Source organism: Artibeus jamaicensis, unplaced genomic scaffold, assembly GCF_021234435.1.
Source record: "Artibeus jamaicensis isolate MK-2021 breed Jamaican fruit bat unplaced genomic scaffold, CSHL_Jam_final contig_354, whole genome shotgun sequence".
Classification (NCBI taxonomy): Eukaryota; Metazoa; Chordata; class Mammalia; order Chiroptera; family Phyllostomidae; genus Artibeus; species Artibeus jamaicensis.
The window spans coordinates 17,989,866-18,010,967 of NW_026521803.1; the positions used below are offsets into that span (position 1 = coordinate 17,989,866).

At 35.6% G+C, this 21,102-nt stretch overlaps 1 protein-coding gene and 1 pseudogene across 4 annotated transcripts in view; one reads left to right on the top strand and one right to left on the bottom strand.

The window, feature by feature from the left end:
• NOL4 (nucleolar protein 4) overlaps positions 1-21,102 on the bottom strand; it is a 285,053-nt gene that overhangs the window by 123,896 nt on the left and 140,055 nt on the right. For all 4 annotated transcript variants that reach the window (XM_037154492.2, XM_037154493.2, XM_053664284.1 and 1 more), the window contains one exon: positions 15,021-15,307. In XM_037154492.2, coding sequence (XP_037010387.2) covers positions 15,021-15,307 — 287 coding nt within the window. The remainder of the gene's footprint in view (positions 1-15,020; positions 15,308-21,102) is intronic.
• LOC119056173 (uncharacterized) lies at positions 2,945-3,050 on the top strand (annotated as a pseudogene).

The window sequence follows — 21,102 nt, forward strand, 5'->3', positions numbered from 1 at the left end:
GATCTGCCTTTTGACCCAGCAATCCCACTTCTAAGAATATATCTGAAGGAACCCCAAACACTAATTCAAAAGAACATAAGCACCCCTATGTTCACTGCAGTGTTATTCACAATCACCAAGATATGCAAGCAGCCCAAGTATCCATCCATGTAGATAAGTGGGCAAAACAACTATGGGACATTTATACAAAGGAATACTACTTGGACATTAAAAAAAAAAAGAAAATGTTACCCTTTGTGACTATACGGATGGACCTGGAGAACATTACACTAAGGGAAACAAGCCAGTCAGAGAAAGACAAATACCATATGATTTCACTCATATGTGGAATCTAATGAACAAACAAGTAACAAGGAGAATGGGGACACACTCATAAATGGAGAGCAGATGACAGGATGGGGAGAAGTTAGAGGGTGGAGAGCTTGGGCAAAAGGGAAAATGGACTCATGGACATGGACAACAGTGTGGTGGTTGCTGGAGGGAGGAGGGTAAAAGGGGACTAAATGGTAATGGAAAAAATACAATAAAAATTAATTTAAAAAAAAGAAATCAGCCAAAACCAACTTGGGAAAAAAAAAGAAAAGAATCAGAAATAAAAAGGACATTGCATAATATTCTCCAAGAAGACATAACACTTCTTAATATGTATGTACATATAGTAAAAGTATACAGGCAAAAACTGATAGAATTACAAGGAGGAAAAGATAAATGAACTCTCAGAGTTCCATGTATAAATTATATAAGACATGAAACTGTAAATATAAATCTCAAATGCACTTTGCTAAATGAGATGAACCAGACTCAAGGCTACCTAACACGTACGAAGTGACTGAATTGATAGGACATTCAGAAAAAAAGGCAGGAACAGAGAGACGAAAATCAGCTTAGTGGTTGTTGCTGTGGGGTAGGCATTTACTACAGGGAAAAATTATTGTGGTCAAGGAAACTTTACTGTATATTGATTGGGTGTTTATACAGGTGTATATGTTTGTCAAAACTCAGAACTATACACTAAGAAGGATAAATTTTACTGTATGCAATATATTCTATTAAAACAAAAATGAAAACAATAGGAGACAGGGACTCATTTTAGCTTTGGGGGAATTGAAATGACAATGACCATGGTTGGAACTTGGCGAAGTAAGTTGTCTAGTGGTTGGAAATGGCTCTGAAAGTTTCAGAAGTGCAGGCCATGAAATAATGCAAAATGATAACCAGGATAATTGGAAAATACTTGTTAGAGTTTCTAGGAATTACTGGGAAGGAAAAGAGCAGGAGGAAAAAATTTCATTCTCTGTAAATCAAGCCAAATAGTGTGGCTCAGTTGTTGCGGTTTGATCAATAAAGAGGCACAACCGGATTTAGTTATACCTCTTGAGCTGGAAAAGAACATATTTACTACAACTTATTGTATAAACCTCTACAGCTAGGATCCCAAGTGTAAAGTATGTTTGGGTTTAGGAATGATGACGATCCTTACTACAAACAAGTGCTAACAAAACCAAGAAAAAAGCACACCCAAATTTTAAAAACTGAAGAAAAGAATCACTACTCTTATTTTACAAATGACTTGCATGAAAATTTTAATAATGAACCCAAACTGACAGATCTAGCGTAGCCAAGACACTTTCCCATGTCTCCTATGTCTAAATACTGTGCGTTCCCCAGTGCACTCACGATCCCCATCTGGCATCTGTGTACCAGCAGCCAACCAGAGGGAAGGGTGTTGTAGTGGGCAGACGCCAATGGGTAGCTGAGCCGAGGAGGCTGGGGGCCACCCCAGTGCCCCAAGACATACTAATAGCAGATTTTGGCTGTTATCAGTGAAGTAGAGAGCAGTTAAAATGCTCTCGCCACTTTACCTGCCAAACAAGAAGACACTGTTCATTTCTTGACCATTCCTGGAGATCAGGCAACACCAGGTAATACAAATGCTCAAATGCTCCCTTTACATATAAACATGCTTGGGTCTCCAGGTCAAAAAATAAGGTTAAAATAAAATATAAAATTCTCATGCAGACCATATGGTGGTTTTGGGGAAAAAAATAATGCCATGCATGGTGCAAGGTCTCGTTGATTTTATATTTTTGAGGCAAATAAAATCTTAGCAAGAGAAGTAAAAGTGGATAGTGTCAATATTATTTTTCCAACCTTCCCTATCCCAAACAGGGTACCACCAGACCTATAAAAGAGGCCTCTCTCCTCTTTTATAGTGCCCAAGAAAGCAGATAGAGGAGGAGAGACTCAGAGTTTAAAGGATGACAGAAGTATGAAGTATTCAGGCATGAGAAGCTACCTGAGTCTTTTTTTCTTTTTTATTACACTCACTGGGGTGACATTGGTTAATAAAATTGTATAGGTTCCAGGTGTATAATTCTATAACACATCATCTATGTATATCGTAGTGTGTTCACCACCCCCAAGTCAAGTCTCCTTCCATCATCATTTAGGGAAAGACAACTGATCCCAGGCAATGGCCCAGACAGTGTAGCTCTGCTTGCTTACAAAATGGCAAGACAAGCGGAATTAGGAATTGGTAGCGGGCAGCCCTCCTTCATAGTCATTGAGATCATGTGTCTCAGACTCATTGTACATTACTGAAATGCAAGAAGCATTACCAAACCTACAGATTTGGGGCCATAGGAACAACCAGCATGGGTGTTGTAAATTATGACCCAGCTGAAGAGTAGATAAGATTAGCTGTTCAGATTCACATACCTACTTCTAACCAAGGTAGCCACACATACATACTATGAGAAAGAAAAAGAAGACACCTATGCTACCTTGTACATAGATTTCATACACCAGAATTCTGTCAAGGCTAAAGGAAAATCCTACCTTGAAAACCGCTATACTATGTAAACCATCTTCCCTTTCTGTGGACAATGGCACCAAGTCCAATTTATAAAATTCCACCAGAATTATTTATTTTTTTTAATTTTTTATTGATTATGCTGTTACAGTTGTTCTATCAAGTGTAGTATCTGTTCTTATCAGTTTAATATCTGATACGTCCTCTATCCACCAGAATTATTTAAAATAGACATCTAAAATCAATGGCAAAAGTCATCCTGAATCAAGGTATAAAGTATACACTGATTACTGATATTAAAGGGATTTGCTATAATTCACCATTGCATCTTAGTGAGGTGAATGATAGCATCTGTTAAATAATTATGAATCAGCTGGGTAGCAAAAATCCTGAAAATTCATAACACAATATCTTCAAACAACACAATTAAGATAGTTTGCTATAAGCCAATTCAATATAGAAATAACTTTACATCATCTATTAAGAGGGCTTTCCATAGTTTATATATGACATTGGACAAAAAGGATGTATTCTCATAAATAGTGACTGGCCCAGCAAAGAGCTACTAAGGATATTCACTTAACCTAATTACAATATTTATTTTCTGTAGAGACACAGATGTTAAATGACATCCTTAGGTTCAGTGTATTTCAATGGTTGAAGCCAGATTTCTATAAAATACATAGGAAGTTTCTTCAGGAACTACTAAGGCAGTAAATAATCCACCGTTAATAATTAATAAATTAATATGGTAAATTTATTAGAATAATTCTTGATATATAGAAGCACCATATGAGTGTTTGATAAAATAAAAATAAGTACCATAGTTACACTGGGGGCCCTTTGCATCCATACCTCACTACAGCTGTGGAGTGATTTTGCTTTACAGTATGTCATGGACAATGTCCAATCAGTTAAGCACAACCCTTTTAGCCTCTTTTTTTCCCACTCACAATAACACAGCAGAATGTAAATGAGCTAGTTATTTTGTTTAACATATATTTATTGAGCACTTATGTACCATTTACTGTTCTGAGGACTGGCGATACAGTCACCAACAAGTGAAACAGAAGATCCTACTCTCGAGGGAGACTATCTTCAACTAGGGAAGAAATATCATTGATGACAATTAACCAATAACATCAGACATTGACATGTATCGTGAGAGTCAATTCAAATCATTGGCTCCTTTCACTTTTCCTTCTCTCTTATCTCTTAAAATGACCCATTGTTCAAAGTGATACATCACCTCTCTTTCCTGAACCCTAGTCCAGGTGCTCTGTGCTTTTTGGCTTGAGTCTGTTGGCTGATGGCTTCCTGTTTGGCCTTCTGTTGACACTCTGCAGATGACACCAACTTCTTTCCTCCCCAATCTTTCTGCACACTGTTGGCCTCACATTTCCACCTGCCAGCCCGCCATATCTAACTGACCCACTAGCACCTGAAACTCCAAAATTTCAAAACAGGTTAACACTGCCCTGACAAAGGCCCCTGTATCTATCTTTTCCACAGAAAAGTTCTCTCTGCCGCCTGCCTCTAGCATCCTCAAAGTATTCCACATAGGGTTGCCGTATCCATCCGCCTACCCAAGGCTTATGCATTACTCTCCTGTTCATATCCTTGCATGGCTCCCCACACTCAGGGACGGAAACCAAGCAGCTCATCAGAACTGGGCATGGAAAAAATCCCCCTCGACTTGCTTTTAGGCAGCTCTTAGTTCATCCAACCCATGGTTGTTTGATCCCAGATCATTCATTCCACTGCCTTCTTACTTTTGTGACTATTCTCAGTCTTTTCACCTCCTCAAATTTCTCTCATAATAACCATCATTTTTTATTCTTTGAGTCTTCCATGAAATCTTCAATTCCCTACTTTGTGTCTTCACAGAATATTTTACAATAAAGATTGACACTTATGTAATTTTATCTTTGATTTTTATGCGGTAGCTCCCCAGAAGGGATTCTATAGCCCCCACAGTCCCTGGTAGGGCACCCTGCCTGCATAAGAACTGAGGAATACTTGATGACTTGGACAATTGTGACCCACAGATGATGTCCCCAGATAATACTAGTTCTGTTGAATTATTTTAGTGATATAGAATAATAATATCTCTATAGTATAGTATAGAGAATAAGATCTTAGTTAATGAAAATGTAGAAATTAGCATCACAGGCTAGTTTTGGTTTTTAAAAATGTGTCTTAAGTAGGACAGTGAAAGTATTCTGTATTCCCATAATGATGAATACACGTCATCGTACTTTTGTCCAAATCCATAGAATATACAATATCAAAGTGAATCCTGAGGTGAACTATGGACTTAGGGAATTATGACATATTAGTACCAGTTTCATCAATTACGACAAATGCACTCCTCTGATGGGCAATGTTAATAATGGGGGAGGATATGCCTGTATGGGGGCAGGGAGAATATGGGAAATCTCTACACCTACCCTTCAATTTTGTTGTGAACTTAAAACTGCTCTAAAATAATTAAGTCTAAAAACAATAGGACATGGTCCTATTCCAGATTAAGGTCAGAGTCAAGAGGATAGTGGGAAGTTTGGGGTAGCCAAACAATGTCAGGACATGGCTGGTATTGAAAAAGTGGGTGCAATAAGATCAAAACAATGTATTCCCACATTGCTTCAAATTTTTCCTTTAGCAAACATTTCATTGTGAGCAAGCTTCATGCATCTAAACCACTTTAGTGTGTGACCATACAACCTACCACCTGCATAATCCACCACCCCGCCACAATGTCCTCATTCTTTATGCACCTTTTCCTCAGAAGTTCAGAAAAAAAGAGATTCCCCCGCTCTGGCTGAGATGATCAAGATAGGTATCATAAAGGATGTGGCATCTGAATTGGACAGTTCCCAAAGGGTCAGCAAAGATTTTTAACAAGCAAAAATTGCAAGGTATCCTATGATTTATTTCTGTAAGTACGTGTTATACATTCACAGAAATAGGTCCTAGAATAAATGCTTATAAAATGCCTCTGGGAATGTTTTACATACTCCAGATTCATGGAAATTACATGGAAATAAAAAGAAATAGGAAGGGAGAAGAGACAAAGGGAGAAAAGAAAAAGATCTTATTTAACAGTTAAAATAAATTCATATGCTTCTTCAAATTGCAAATCTCAGTAAGTAATTTGTGGGCTATTAAAAATAAATATTTATGAATCGAGAATAATTTTGCAAGGTTCAGCAAAGTCCCAAATTTTGGAGCCAATAATAACCACCACAGCAAAATTTATGAATTGAGAACAATTTTGCAAGATTCAGCTAAGCCCTAAATTCTGAAGCCAATAACAACTACCACTAATGCAATTCCATTTATTATGCACTTATACAAAAAAATGCACCCAGCCTTATTTAATCTTCACAATTTCCTATAGGGTAAGTATTATTATCCCTATTTGACTGATGAACTATTCAGGCTTAAAAGTTAATGACCTGATCAAAGTCACAGAGCTCCTAAGTGTGGCTTCCTGGTCAGAGAATAACCTGTGAGCCATAAAATAGCAGCTGGGGGTTTTCAGCATCAAGTCAAATTTGTCACTGCTCATTTTCACACCCTACCTTGTGATCTCAATTTATATTGTGGTGGTTAAAATGAGGGCTAAGTGATTTGGGGTTTAAATCCAAACTTTAGAAATTCTTAGTGTAAGCTATATTTATAAAGTCTTTGGGTCTTTGTTTTCCCACCTGTAAAAATGGGAATAAATAACTGAGCCTGGTCCATTGGGTTATTATAAAGTTTACATAGGTTAGTTCTTAGAATAGTGCCTGGCAACAAATACTATCTTTTATTTCCTTTCATTATTATTTCTTGGGACCAGGTTTATGACCTCATTTTTTTTTCACTCTGTTGTCCAAGTTCCTTTCTTTACACCAACCCCAGCTCACCTCAAGATCTCCATTTCAAAATACATTTTAAAAATGCTAATGGTAAGGCTATAGATAACTGCTTTTAGGAATATACTTTAAGACTCATCAAATATTTAATATTAATAAAAATAATATACTCTACTATATTAAAATAAATTACAATATATAGCTCTCTGTCTCTAGTACTAATTTTTCTTCCTTTAATTCTTTTCCAAAATTTGGGTCAAAATTGATGTGTTTCAATGAGCCCTGGTAATATTATCGGAGCAAAACAAATATTTGTATAAGAAGTGTCAATGCAAACATTTGCCATTAATCAAGGAACTATGCTCTAATTGTACTAGAGCTCTGCCTCTCTAGATGTCTTGCCTGTCTTATTCACCATATGGCCCATAGAGATGACTAGTTGTACAGTGTCAGCCAGTGTGAGTATAGTGAAAATCAGGTGAGCTACAGAGTCAGACCTAGGATCCATGTCAGGCTCTATTACTCAACAAATTGTATAATTAATGTCAGTTAAATAACTTATAATGCACTAGATTTTATGTCCTTACATTTAAATGAGGCTGGTAATTACACTTGCTCTCCTTACCACACTGTGCTGGTTTGAGTTCTAAACACGAAAGCATTATTCAAGTGTTCATTATTATGGCAGCTGACATGACATCCCAGTATCAGAGCGGATATATTCTGTATCCTGTGGCTATTACTTTCCTTCACACCCTCCATCACTCACTTATTCAACTTCCAATTCTGCCCATTAACATTCTAAAATTTCTTAAAACTCTACTCTGCTTTCCATCCCTCCTACCACCTCACGAAGGCAGTACCTTATCCTGTCAGCAGCCTCCTCCTTTAAAGCCATCTTGTATCAAAGATGCCACAACACCCAACCCCAAACACAATCTGACCATGCTATTTTCCTCTGCTACATCCTAAAGCATATCCCTGTCAACTACAGAGTGAAGTTCAAGTTTTAACAGGGCATTTGTTCACAAGTCCGACACCCTGCACTGCCTCTCCAGACTTATCTCTCTCCACTTCCATCCTCAACATTTATAGACTTGAACTTAGTGCTCTGTTTACCAAGAATTCCCTACTTCCCTTTGCCAAGTGGCTATCTCCTACTTAACCATTAAGAGTTAACACTGGAACCTTTTAAGGCACACCCACACACAAATTAATTTCCATATTATTTACTTGTGGTTCTATCTTTCTGACCAAAATAAAAGTTATTGAGGACACAGACCTTTTTTCTGCCTTTGTTCTAGCACCCAGGACAGTGCCTAGCACATATTAGACACATTTGTTATATACTTTTATTTCTAGCCTGAAAAAGACCTAAACCAAAATCTCTGTATAACACCACAAAGCGGGGCATTGAAAATCATCAAATTAGAACAATAATGATCTGGAATAGCCACGTAACAAAGATCAACATAATACTATTCCAAAAGTGAACCCATTTATCTTGTTTTAAAAGGCAATCTCATTACACCTAAATATTTGAAAGAGGTAATCTGGAAATTGTGCTTCCATTTATCATATCTAAATAAAATCATATAGCAATTATTAGTGGTCATTACAATATTTTACATACTTTCATTTGAATGGCAATATCCATTCTGGTAAAAAATGTAAAGAAAAGGTTAATTGAATATATGTCACATGGACTACATTGAGGAAGAATATTATTTAAATAAAGTGAAGATTTAAGGATCTTGGGAACTGAGCCAAAAACCAAATGTGCACTAACACAGTGACATGGTAACCCTCAAACAATAATCACTCTCCAACCACAGTTATCGCTTAAACATTATTATTTTGGAAGACTGATTCAGAATATTTTACCATATTAAGTAAAAAGAAGCTGGGTCACATATACTAAAAGACAAAGAGAAAACTAACAAACAAAAATTAAAAAAACAATAATATGGTGTTTTGAAGTTATGTATTTTCTTCCATTAGAGCTCTAGTTTTGTTTTTATTTTCACTTATTAATAATATTATTAAACATATTTACACTCAGGTTTGTGTCTTCTTAGTCTTTTTTTAATATGTAATTAGTCCCTTAACATTTCCTCATGAGTCTTATTTTACAAGTATTATTCAACATTTTTACCTTTTTTTCTGAACTTTAATATTACTAGTTGTTCTCTAAAACTGTGGCTGTCTACAAGTAGAAGATAAATATCACTTAAACTCTGTCAATGCAATATATTTATTCTTTGGATTGGTTAACATGATCCCTTTCTGCTACTCTACTGAGTTAATTTGCATAGTAATAAGCAATCAGTAAATGTTATCATCCAGCACAGCTATTCTTTTTAAGCATTTCTATTCACTGTTTGGTTTTTAAAATGCTTTATGATCAGTTTTGTTTAGTGTTATTCATAATAAAATTGTGAAATAAATAAAATCAAACTTATAGAAATCTAAGTTTCTCAGAGATACTGTATAATTAAACTTTTGTATTCCTCCAAGGTGGAACTAGGCTAGCCTGAGAACTACTGGAAGAAATTGGCAGTGGTGTCACTTTCTAAATTGCCACAGAAGTAATGGAACAATTCTAAGAACAAAAAAGGTAATGATGACTGACCAGATAAATATGAAATTTTAGTATAAAGTTCACACAATAGTCTTCAGGTAAGATAAGAAAGCTAGGAACCCTGAAGAACTCTGCATACAGACTCAATTTCAAGAAGAACCCCTAAAAAAAATCCAGGTGCTGCCTGTTTCACTATTAAAATGATTCAACTTTCCTACCCAGCCTCTACAACTGTCTCCAATCCAATTTCCCACTAATCCTATTAAATCTTCATCTGCCCTGTGTTTTTTATACAATTCTTGGCATTAACTCTCCTAACTATTGTCCAAGTTTAGACCTAGGTCACTTCACCTAAGGATTACCCCATTTAACCACTTATAACAGTTTCAAAATGCCCTATACTTTTGCTTCTAAAATATCCCCTTTTTTCTACCTGGTTTCCTTCATTTTCTCCTTCAGTTATTTTTCCTCCACAAACCCCCTTTATGCCATTTTCTCCTAAAGTGCTGACATTCCGCAGGATGATGTATTTTGACTCTCTTCTCTATGCAGCCTCCACTCCTCTGAGGTGGTCTTACCAACCACGACCACAACAGATTCAAGTAGCACTTCTGCTCTCAAACCTTTCAAATGTTTCTCTCTCCAACTGGATGTGGGTTTTGGGTTGTTTGTTTGTTTGTTTGTTTGTTTTGTTTTGGAGAGGGGAGCTGCCATATACGTTCATTCCCCAATGCCTCTCAAACATACCCAATGTATATTGCACAGGCACCATAAACTTCACACGTCAAAAAGGGCCTCTTCAAATGTTTCTCACTCTGGATCTTGGTAAATGAAATTACCATCCACTCAAGCAACTAATCATAAATCCTCAAGTCATTCTAGAATGTTCTCTGCATCACTTCCCACATTCAATATAATTTTATTTCTTCAAAATATTTGAGAAGCTACCATACACCAGATTGTTAAGGCAGGCGCCAGACACACTGTAGTCAACAAGGTAGACACCATTATTATAGAAATTACACCTTAATGGGATGTATACAGGTAAAGAGGCTACTCATATTTTACTCTATGTGAAAGACATTTCCAGGAGTTGGCAACATACAACCTATGGAATTCTACATGGTGGTCCCACAAATGCAAGGTCAGAAGAATGACAGCAACACTATCTCTGCACCATTTTTTTTCTGAATTGCCACGATAGCCCTCTAACCAGTTCTAATCTTTTTTCCTAGTCTCCATCCTATTCATCCACTATAATGTTGTAAGAAAATTATTTCTAAAATACCCAGCTGTCCACAACCTTATCATGCTAAATTCTACCTATAGGATACAATAATGCAGAGTCCTTCAACTGACTTACAAAACCTTTGCTGATGGAGCTTCTTTATACTCTATTCTTTCATACATATTTTCTGCTGTGGCCACGCGAAATTCCTTACAAATCTCCACGCCAAGTATGCTCTGTCCTGGCTCCATGCCTCAAAAAATGCTCTATCATAAATAACCCTCTCCATCTAAATAATTTGTCCTTGCCCTTCATACTCATCCCTAGCATCAATCTCTCCAGAAAGTCTTCCCTGAGAATCACCGTAGTCCCATGGGTACCCACATTGTTCTCTCATTGCCCCCTGCCACAGCTCCATCATATTACTTATGGAATCAGGTTATAATCACAAGCTTGCCTACCTTTCCCGCTGGACTATAAGCTCTTGAGGGGCAGGGCCCCTACTGTGTTCATTTACATATTTTTTGCTTTCCACAGCAATGCCCTGTATGTAGGAGACCCCCTGTAAATATTTGGTGAATAAAGTAATGGGTGGCAAACAGTGTATCTTGAAAATATAAGGTACTTCCTCAAATAGCATGTCATTAAGTCATAACTAGTTCTGAATGGAAAATGCTTCCCTAACCAATAAGATTGACTCATTTTCCCTGTCTGCATTCCAGGCTTCTCACACTGTCCAATAGGAGAGCACTTTTGAAAAAAATGATAATCTTATATTTCCTTCAAAGTTTAAGGCTCACTTCCTCTTTGAAAGTATATGTTTGAACACATGAAGACTTTTATAGAAAGTCCTCTTTATTAATTCAATAGACATAGTATTTTCTTACTCTGAACTCTATTTGCCTATACTTTTACTAAGAAAGTTTTCTATACGTATGTACCTTTTTTTACCAAAACTACTTATCAAAGGGCCTCAAGAATAAAGATTCTCCTCTCTTTGTGTTGTCCCTGCTAAATACTTCCTTGGTGCAGGGGTGCCAGGTCCCTTTTGAAAGAATGAATAGAGAGTTCCTCTGGATTCCAACCCCAATGTGTTAGCAAGCAAGTTCTCACAAGTTCAATCACTTTCTATCTTCATCTTATTTGATACCTTGACATTGCCCACAGACCTGTCCACTCTCTCTTTCTTAAGAACTGGACTAAATTTACTTAGCTTCCATATACTCTACCCTTCTGGTTTTTCTCCTGCCTCTCTAGCTACTCTCCAGTCAGCAGTGGAAGTGGTTTATCCTCTACTAAATCATTCACCTTCTGGTTCCTCAGGGGTGTCTCCTTCTCCCCAGGTTCATTTCTTGTCTTATTCCTCACCAGCAGCCCAAACAATCTGTGCTTTTTTTCTAGCTCTATTTTATTGGGATTGGAAAAGTAACTTTATTCTGTTTAATGAATGCCAGAATGTGTTTTAATGAGCATAGTTCACATAGTAATCATAAACAAGAGGACAAAGAAAAGAGCAAACCACTGGGTAATTTTAGAAATATATTCAAGAGATATGTGGCATGAAAAGGACATTTCATGATTACATAAGTTTTATAAAGACAGGATTATGTGGCTGGCAGGAAAACTTAAGGGTTATTTTGTTCTGTAAAATGTAACACAGTGATTCAGAGCCTGTTAGTGAATATAAAATCGTTTGTGCTTCTGTGACTTGGCTACAAACCACTGAAGACCATATTTGCGCATTTATCACAGTAAAAAGCATAGCAGCTTCCCTCAGGCAGAAGTTCTTGAGCGTCTGATAACGTCTAGTGATTTGCTTAAAAGAGGATAAAACGACACATCCTCAGGCAAGTAAGAGGATTTAAATAGAGCCAATTTAGAAAGCATAGTGCCTCAGCAAGTTCAGAAATTAATCCAAATTAGGACATTTTGCTCTTAGGGGATCTACGTCAAAAGACCGGTTCTACAACTCAGAAGTTGGGGTGGAAGGGGAGTCAAAATGTGTATTCTATGAAAGTCCTCATGTGTTCAAAAGTATACTTTCAAAAACTATAGAGCAAAGGCACCACCATGTGTTATTTCAAACTGGTAGTAATATACACTTATTTTTTAATTAATTAATTGGGAATGGGAAGGATGATAACTTATTCTAACAAAAAGAGACTAAATGTGAGGTGATACCTCATGATTTTAATTTGCATTTCTCTGATTAGTGACAGTGATGTTGAGAATCTTTTCATATGTGTTGGCCATCTTATGTTCTCTTTGGAGAAGTGACTATGCAATTTCTTTGCCCATTTTTTAATTGGATTGTTTGGGTTTTTGGTGTTGAGTTTTGTAAGTTTTTTTTATAAATTTTGGATATTAACCCCTTATCAGATGCATCGTTGGCAAAATATGTTCTCCCACTCAGTGAGCTATCTTTCCATTTTACTGACAGTTTCCTTTGCTGTGCAAAAAGTTTTTAGTTTGATGTAGTTCCATTTCTTTCCTTGTTTCCCTTGCTGCAGGCAATATAGAAAAAAATATTACTACAAGAAATGTCTGAGATTTTACTGCCGATGTTTTCTTCTAGGATTTTTATGCTTTTGAGTTTAACATTTAGTTCTTTAATCCATTTTGAGTTTATTCTTTTGTTTGGTGTAAGACGGTGGTCTAGTTTCATTTTTTGGCATGTATCTTTCCAGTCATCCCAACGCCATTTGTTGAATATATGAGTACTATCTGTACCCTATTGTGTGCTTTTGCCTCCTTTGTCAAATACTAACTGGGCATAAAAGCATGGGATTATTTCTGGATTCATTATTCTGTCCCATTTATCTATATATCTGTTTTTATGCCATTATTACACTGTTTTGCCATTATTACACTGTTTTATGCCATTATTACTATGGCCTTGTAATACTTTGATATTTGTTTTTTTCTTTCTCAAGACTGTTGTGGCTATTCAGGGTCTTTTTGTGGTTCCACATAAATGTTTAGAACATTGCAGTTCTATGAAATACATCATTGGCATTTTAACAGGAATTGCAATTCTTGTCTTAAACCTATAGATTATTTTAGGTAGTATGGACATTTTAATTATGGTAATCACCTGTCAGAATGGCTATCATCAATAAGTCAACCAACTACAAGTGATGGTGAGGATTTGGAGAATAGGAAACCATTGTGAATTGTTGGTGGGAATACAAATTGGTGCAGCCACTGTGGAAAGAGTCTGAAGTTATCTCAAAAAATTAAAAATGGAACTGACTTATGACCCACTGACTCCACTTCTAGAAATAGTATTTCAAACAAATCTGAAACACTAATTTGAAAGAATATATGCACCCCAATGTTCACTGCAACATTACTTACAATAGCCAAGATATGGGAAGCAGCCTAAGTGCCCATCAGTAGATGAGTGAATAAAAAAAATCCTGTGGCACACTTACACAATGGAATTCTACTCAGCCATTAAAAAGAAGGAAATCTTACCTTTTCCAACAGCATGGATAGACCTGGCGTGTATTATGCTAAGTGAAATAAGCCAGTCAGAGAAAGACAAGTGACCATATGATTTCACTTATAAGTAGAATCTAATGAACAAAATAAACACACAAAATACAGATTCATAGATACAGAGAACAGGCTGACAGCTGTCAGAGAGGAGGGGAGTTGGGGAGGTAGGTGAAAAAGGAGAAGGGATTAAGTAAATAAAGAAAAACTCATAGCACAGACAACAGCACGGTGATTACCCAAGGGAAATGGGAGTGTGAGGGAGGTAGAAGAGGATAAATGGGGGGTAAATGATAACGGCAGGAGATGACTTGGGATGGTGAACACACAGTACAAAATACAGACTATGTATTATTGAACTGTACACCTGAAACCTATATAATCTTACTAATCAATATCACCCCAAGAAATTCATAAAACTTTTTAAAAGAAACAAAAAATTAACGAATCTAGATATTTAAATGATACGTCTGAAACACGTTTCTGTCTTTCACACAGCGTAGTTTATGAAATATTACTTGTTCAAGTACTCATTTAATCTTCATGTTTAATCTAGAAAATTGACACATTTCCCCCATGTATGTGGAGTAAATATGGACCAGAGTCTTCAGGTCTTTAAAACAAACCAAAATATTTAATTGAAACTTTATTGCTATATCCACCTATTTAAACTGGGAAAAACCTGATCGTCATTTTTTTATAGTCTAAAATTATGTCTTAAGAGCTAAATTTTTATTTCTGAGCTCAACAAACTCCCAGACACAGATTTGTAGATTATATAAATGAGAAACTTGAAATCAATGACTTCATGTATAAAAACAAACCAACAGCTTTTCCTGAGATGATTCCTTTTGCTCACTGTTATTCCTGAATTTTATTGCTTATATTATATGGATACATGATATCTATGGTAATATATTATTGGCATTTTTTAAGTACTTTTAGGCTTTTTATAATCTCCATCTCTTGTATTAATATGTGAACCTTTGTGACCTTCATGACCAAAGTAAAAATTCCCTAAAAAAGGTAATGTGATCTTACCTTGCTTCCATTTTCTCTCCCCTCTTGCTCCATCTTGAGGTCAGAAATTAGAAGATTCTTATACTTGTTTTTTCCATTACTGCTGTGATCATCTATTCTGTATTCCGAAGTCAGCTGTGCAGAGAGGGGACTGTCGTCACTCAGGTTCAGTGGCTGCTGGTCCTGCTCCATCTCGGTTTTGCCATCACCATTGGAGTCGCCAATGTCCCTGCTGTGTGTTCCCCCTGAAGCAATTGAACTGTGCCCCAGAGTCTCGTTGCCATTAAAGCTCTCCGCCGCAGAATCATCTGTTGGGAAGAAAAATTAAGATTTTGATTTTCATTAATGTAACATTCAGTTCCTGCTTCAACTAGCATTCATTGAGCTTCTATTATGTGCTTGGCATTGTGCTAATTTTACATATAATGTATAATTTATCCGTAGAAATTAGGATAAATTAATTTTAGGAATACACTTATAAAGCAGCCATTAGGAACATTTTGGCACAAGAAGAAGTGATTTAAAATAATAAGAAGAAATGTAGAAAAAACAGTTTAATCTCGAATGAAAACTCTAAAAGTAAATTTAAACAAAGAGAATAAGATAGCTGTCAATCATTTTGCAAATAGTTTTTGTTTTTCCAGCGAGAACACCCATATTTGGCAAAAATTGTCTGAGAAAAGCATTGTCTATCCTGCAAACGGGGCATACATTGGTTCAAGCTTTGTGGGTGTTTAATGCATCTAAAACCTTACAAGGACTCATAAACTTCGTCCCAGCCATTACATTTCTGGGACATTTAAGTGTAAGAAGTTTAATCATTGTGTGTACTTCTCAGCAGGTAAAATGACATTTATACTAGTGTTGTTTATAATAGCAAAATTTTAGAATTAATATAAATTACCAAAGAGAAAGAGAGAAAGAGAAAACTTACTTAATACATGTTGGAGTGATTACAATATTATGGAGTCATTTAACATTCCATTTGTAAGATATAAGAAAATGTGAGTTAAGTATTGCTGGTAAATGGAAAAAGCAAACACATAAATGCAGAGAGAAAAGATTGGAAAGATATCATCTAAAATGTTAATATTGATTTTATTCTTAACTACATGGCACTGTATTTTCTAATATTCTATATTGTCTACAACATATATAATTTTCCAATAACAAAAATATGACAACTATAGAAAAAAAGCAAAATAGGAAAGAAGTGGAATAAGCAGAGTTAAAAAAACTTTTCTGGCTTTAAATAAATAATGAAGCTTGTTTAGGAAAAAAGACATATTAATGCCTTTTTCAACTCTTGGCATATTAGTGCCAAGAGCAAGAAACAAGTTACATAAAACAATCACTTTCTATTTCTCTTAATTTCATCTCTTCATACATAATAAGAATTTGCTATTAATTTTAAAGGATTATGAAGGGCACATGTAAGAAAATATTTTCATTAGTTAAAGGCTATTGAAGAAACTATATAAGAGTAATAATACTCAATATTTGTGATTTTGTTTGATTTTTGAGTATTTTCAAGTATGCTTTATTTTTGTAGGCTACAAGAAATATTTAACACCTTCTAATCAATTAAATTCATTGAAATAATATTTAAAGTTTGAATGAGCAGTATAACTCTCCTATTCATTCATTTACTCAACATTTATTGAGTGCATACACTTGGTCTAAAGGGGGTTAAATATTTGCCCTGGAAATTCTGCCTTAAATAAGTTCACAGATTATTAAGAGGCAGAAAAATCAATATGCAATTAAAATTCAGAGCAAAAAAAATGACTATAATCCAAAACAAGGTATGAAAACATCATAGAAGTTTTCCAAAAGACGGTGGCATCTGACTGAATTTCAAAAGATAAGCAGTTGCATGAGGTGAAGCAGTTGGGGGAGAGAGTCCCCACCTAGACCTCAGCAGGTGCGAAATTACAGAGGAAAAACATGGAGAAGAACACAGAAGAGAAAGAGAAACCTACAAAGGGAGGGTGAGAATGTGATGGGAAGTTTTTCACACCAGAGAGCTTGGACTGTGGCTTGAGGGTAAATAGAAGCAATTTGAATTTATTTTCGAAAATACTGCTTTCTAAAGAGATTAGTCTTTAAAGAGATTGCTGATTACGTTTTAAAGAGATTACTCTGACTCTGGTTAGGAGAATGGGGAGGAAGGCAAGATCAGGGAAGTTGGGAAGACCAGGTAAGGGACCTGTAAGTCACCTAAGTCAGCCTTGCTGAAAGCTCAAACTAAAGCAGCAGCCATGCAGAAAAGAGGGCACTAGGAGAATCATAAGAACAGGCTGGGGAAGACCAATAATGAGGTAGACTATGGCCTGGGGAGGAGCCAGGTCTCCAGTTAAAAAAAAAAAAAAGAAAACAAAGAACATTAAGTTTAATTTTCAGTAAAGTGGTATTTTAAAACAAGTTTTCTAAAACTATTTTGAGAAAAAGTTCAAATGCATTCAAAGATTCTATTAAATTACTCTTTTATGTTTCCATTCCAGAAAAGACTATGTGGGAAGAAAACATACATAAGAGAATTTAGGAAACTAAAGCAGTACTTTCCATATTGTTAGTTTGAGAAATCAAAAACATTCTTTTAACAATGAAATATCTAGGGTTTTGGAAATAATTAGGTAAGTATATTTGTAATTTTAAAAATTGTGCATATTTTTATGCTATATCAAACCTTAGGCTAAAGTATGAAAGGTGATTTCTGGTTACTTAAGTTATTTCTTTCCAAGAAAGTCCAAAGAAAAACATAATGGACATACTCATGTCCAGTGATTTTATTCCTGAAGAAGAATGTGATTTAACATTTTGTACTAAAATCCTCTTAAAAATAGTAAACATTCCATGTAGAAAATTTTATCAATATAGTAAAAGAATAAATAACCCTAAAGAAATATTATATTTTAAAAACATCTAAATTAGCATAAAACAAATCCAATATCCATTGTAGTTCAAATTTAAACATGCTCTATTTGTTCTTTTAATCTGAAATCATTGTACATATTTACTAGTGTACCAGTTATTTATTTTTCTGTTAACTAAACATTACCATTTATCAGAAGAGTCTTTAATAAAATCACATATTTATTATTTTGGTACAAACAATAACTGAATAAAGAAGAAAATATTTTTAGACAAAGTAGCTCACTCCAGATGTTACCAAGGTAACTAAATTCAATAGCTTTACACATTTCATTCATGAGTAAATCAGTGTTTTATGAAGAACAAATGATTAACTCATTTGTATCAAATATATATTCACATATTTTATAATATAAATAGTAAAATAATAATGTCACATGCCACTATTTTATAAATCACAACTTAAAACAAAGTTTTGCATGTCCATATTAGAACAATTCAATATAATGAAGTGAGCAGACATTAAACTGAGGGTAAATTAACTGTTTTTCATTGTCTAGTTTTGGGTAACCAAGGTAATGGTTTTTACTCTCTCTTAAAGAGTCTTTTTCAGAATTAAAAACCACAAATCTCAGACTCCTCTTTATTTTAACCAGCTCACATCAGTTTGTGGCTTTAAAGGGGAAATCTGCTTCCTTACCCATCCTGAGTGATCACCAGAGTGTGGATGCTGGCTGCTCTACACAAAGCGTGCAGAGCTTAGAGCTGTAGGTAACGCAGCCTTTAGTTTCCCAGGTTGGGGGCGATGATGCTTCTCTCAAGTTTAGCCTGGGTACCATAGCATTTGAACCAAAGACTCTGTATTTGAGTCCCAAGGAAACATAGCACCTGGAGCTTTGGAAATTAAGAGTGCCCAGGGTACCTAGCAACAGAGGAAAATGTGGAATGTGATGACAGGGAAGTGTGGAATCTAATGACATCAGAAGGGGAGTTGGATGTTTGAGTGGCATTTGCGCTGATGTTAGTTTTGATAGGCTGGAGTTAGTATTGTGGGGAGGGTGGTCCCAGTTAGCTCAGCTATGGCTTTTATGTATAAGGTATAGTAATAAGAACTGTAAATGGCAGGCTATTCATTGTCTTCTTTCTCCTTGCCTCCTCTCCATTCCCTCCATCAGTTAGTACACACCCTAGAAATACTATTTGCTCAAATACTTTCTTTGTGAAGTAGTTTGTTCAATACCAGACTCAATGTTTAGCTCTTGTCATATAAAGAAAATTAACCCTATAACAGTATGTATGATGTGTATTTAAGTATCTCTGTGTGTGTATGTATGTATGTATGCATGGATGGATGGGTGGATGATGGGTGGATGGATAGATATACCTACCTACCTAATACTATGTGATAAATGCATATGAAATCTCCCAAAGCACCTGACCTACTTTCTTATTTAGCTACTTTCAGTAACTTCTTATTATGGCCTTTAGGCCAAGTGCCTTGGGCAAAATGAATAGGAAAAATATATATACTATCCTCACTTTAAGATTGGTACTTGGAAATTAGTCCTAAAATCCAGGTCAAATGCTTATGAAGCCCAAAAAACTTTTTATTGTTTGCCCCAAAATGCACCACAGTCCTCTAGCTCTAGTCTTTTGATGCCTACTTAGAAAACTTCCCTTTTGGCTTATAGCATAAAACTAACTTTTAATCCCAAAATATAACCTTGCTCCAGAAGATTAGCACCTTCACATCCAAAAAGGTGAAAAAAAATTAAATTCTTTAAAATCTATTTGCAAAGTTGAGTTTAGGTACAATTCTCTATCACTCCTGACGTCTGTTCTAAATCTTCTCCCAGCTGAAGTGTTCCCAGTTTTTAAAAAAAAAAAAAAAGTGAACTTATTCATTACTAGACTGTACCTTACATTTTAGGCCTTACACCATAGCCCACTCTCTGCTACAACACAAAGCAAGCAATCCCGTCTACACTGACCCTTTACAGCAGCCCCACAGCCCCAGTCCTGCCCGAGCCCAGTGCCCTGATTCATTCTTCTCACCCCTCTAGAAATGCCTTCCACGTTCTTCTCATTTCTCTTCTTCAAATCCTTCTGATGACCTTTCCATTCTTTGAACTTTTATTTCTCCTATCCTGTACAATATAGTTTTTACAACTTAAGTAAACACCTGTTGTGTTTCATCTTCTGTTTTCTTATGTGCAAAAACTTCAATTATTGACTACCAAAATTCTGGATTTCCAAGTCCTCAATACCACAGAAGCCTTTGAAAAAACAAATAAAAAATGCATTCTATGATTTTTGTATTTTCCAAATATTATTCAGATTCTATACTATTATTAATGCTATCTGAAATGTACAAAAACATGATGCTACAATTTAAAGTCAAAGCATTTAATGCTATGTTCGTGAATATAAAAAATATGTATATATTTATATATATATACATATATATATATTTGTGTTATAACTACTGCTGAAAGTTAAAGGGCATTGATTTTAGAATGACAAAGCCAGTGGTAATGGAAAAAAACACAATAAAAAATAAATAATAAAAAATAAAATGATAAAACTGATATTGGGGGTAATTAAGTAACAAGGGGATTCAGTTTTCCACTAAATTAATTCTACAGGGGATGTTACCTCTTTTTGGTAGCTCCTAATTCAGCCTTTGCCATTAAAAGAATGGGCTCTAATTTATAAAGCAATACAGAGAAGGCACAGAGATAATCTGAATATTTTAAAGCCTATAACTAAAGCTCAGTGCAACAATTAAATAGAAACAATTCTGAGCTATCCATGAGGAGGCCATGCATATTCTCTATTACTTTGTTTTAAAAATTTACCAATTACCTATTGTGTGCTACACATCCTTATTGGCACTGTGCATCAGTTGAGACTCCATGTGGGATTTGTTCATAACTCAAACTATAACAAAATAATTACAGTGCCAGATAGGAGAAAGTATTTGACCCATGGGAGCTTCACATAAATCAGTAAATAAACAAGGCTCTTCGCAGAAAGAAAAGTCACCTATCATCGCTGGGGATGAAGACGGTGTCAGGGCAGGCCTTTCACAAGAGGGGCAACTGGACGAGAGAGAGACCCATGAGGGTGCAGTACAGGGCGGCGATGGTGCGCTACTCTAGCGCAGGGGAACGAGTACCAGAAAGCACCGAGGCCAGGAAAGAGTGGGAAGAGGTCAGGGAACTCAGTG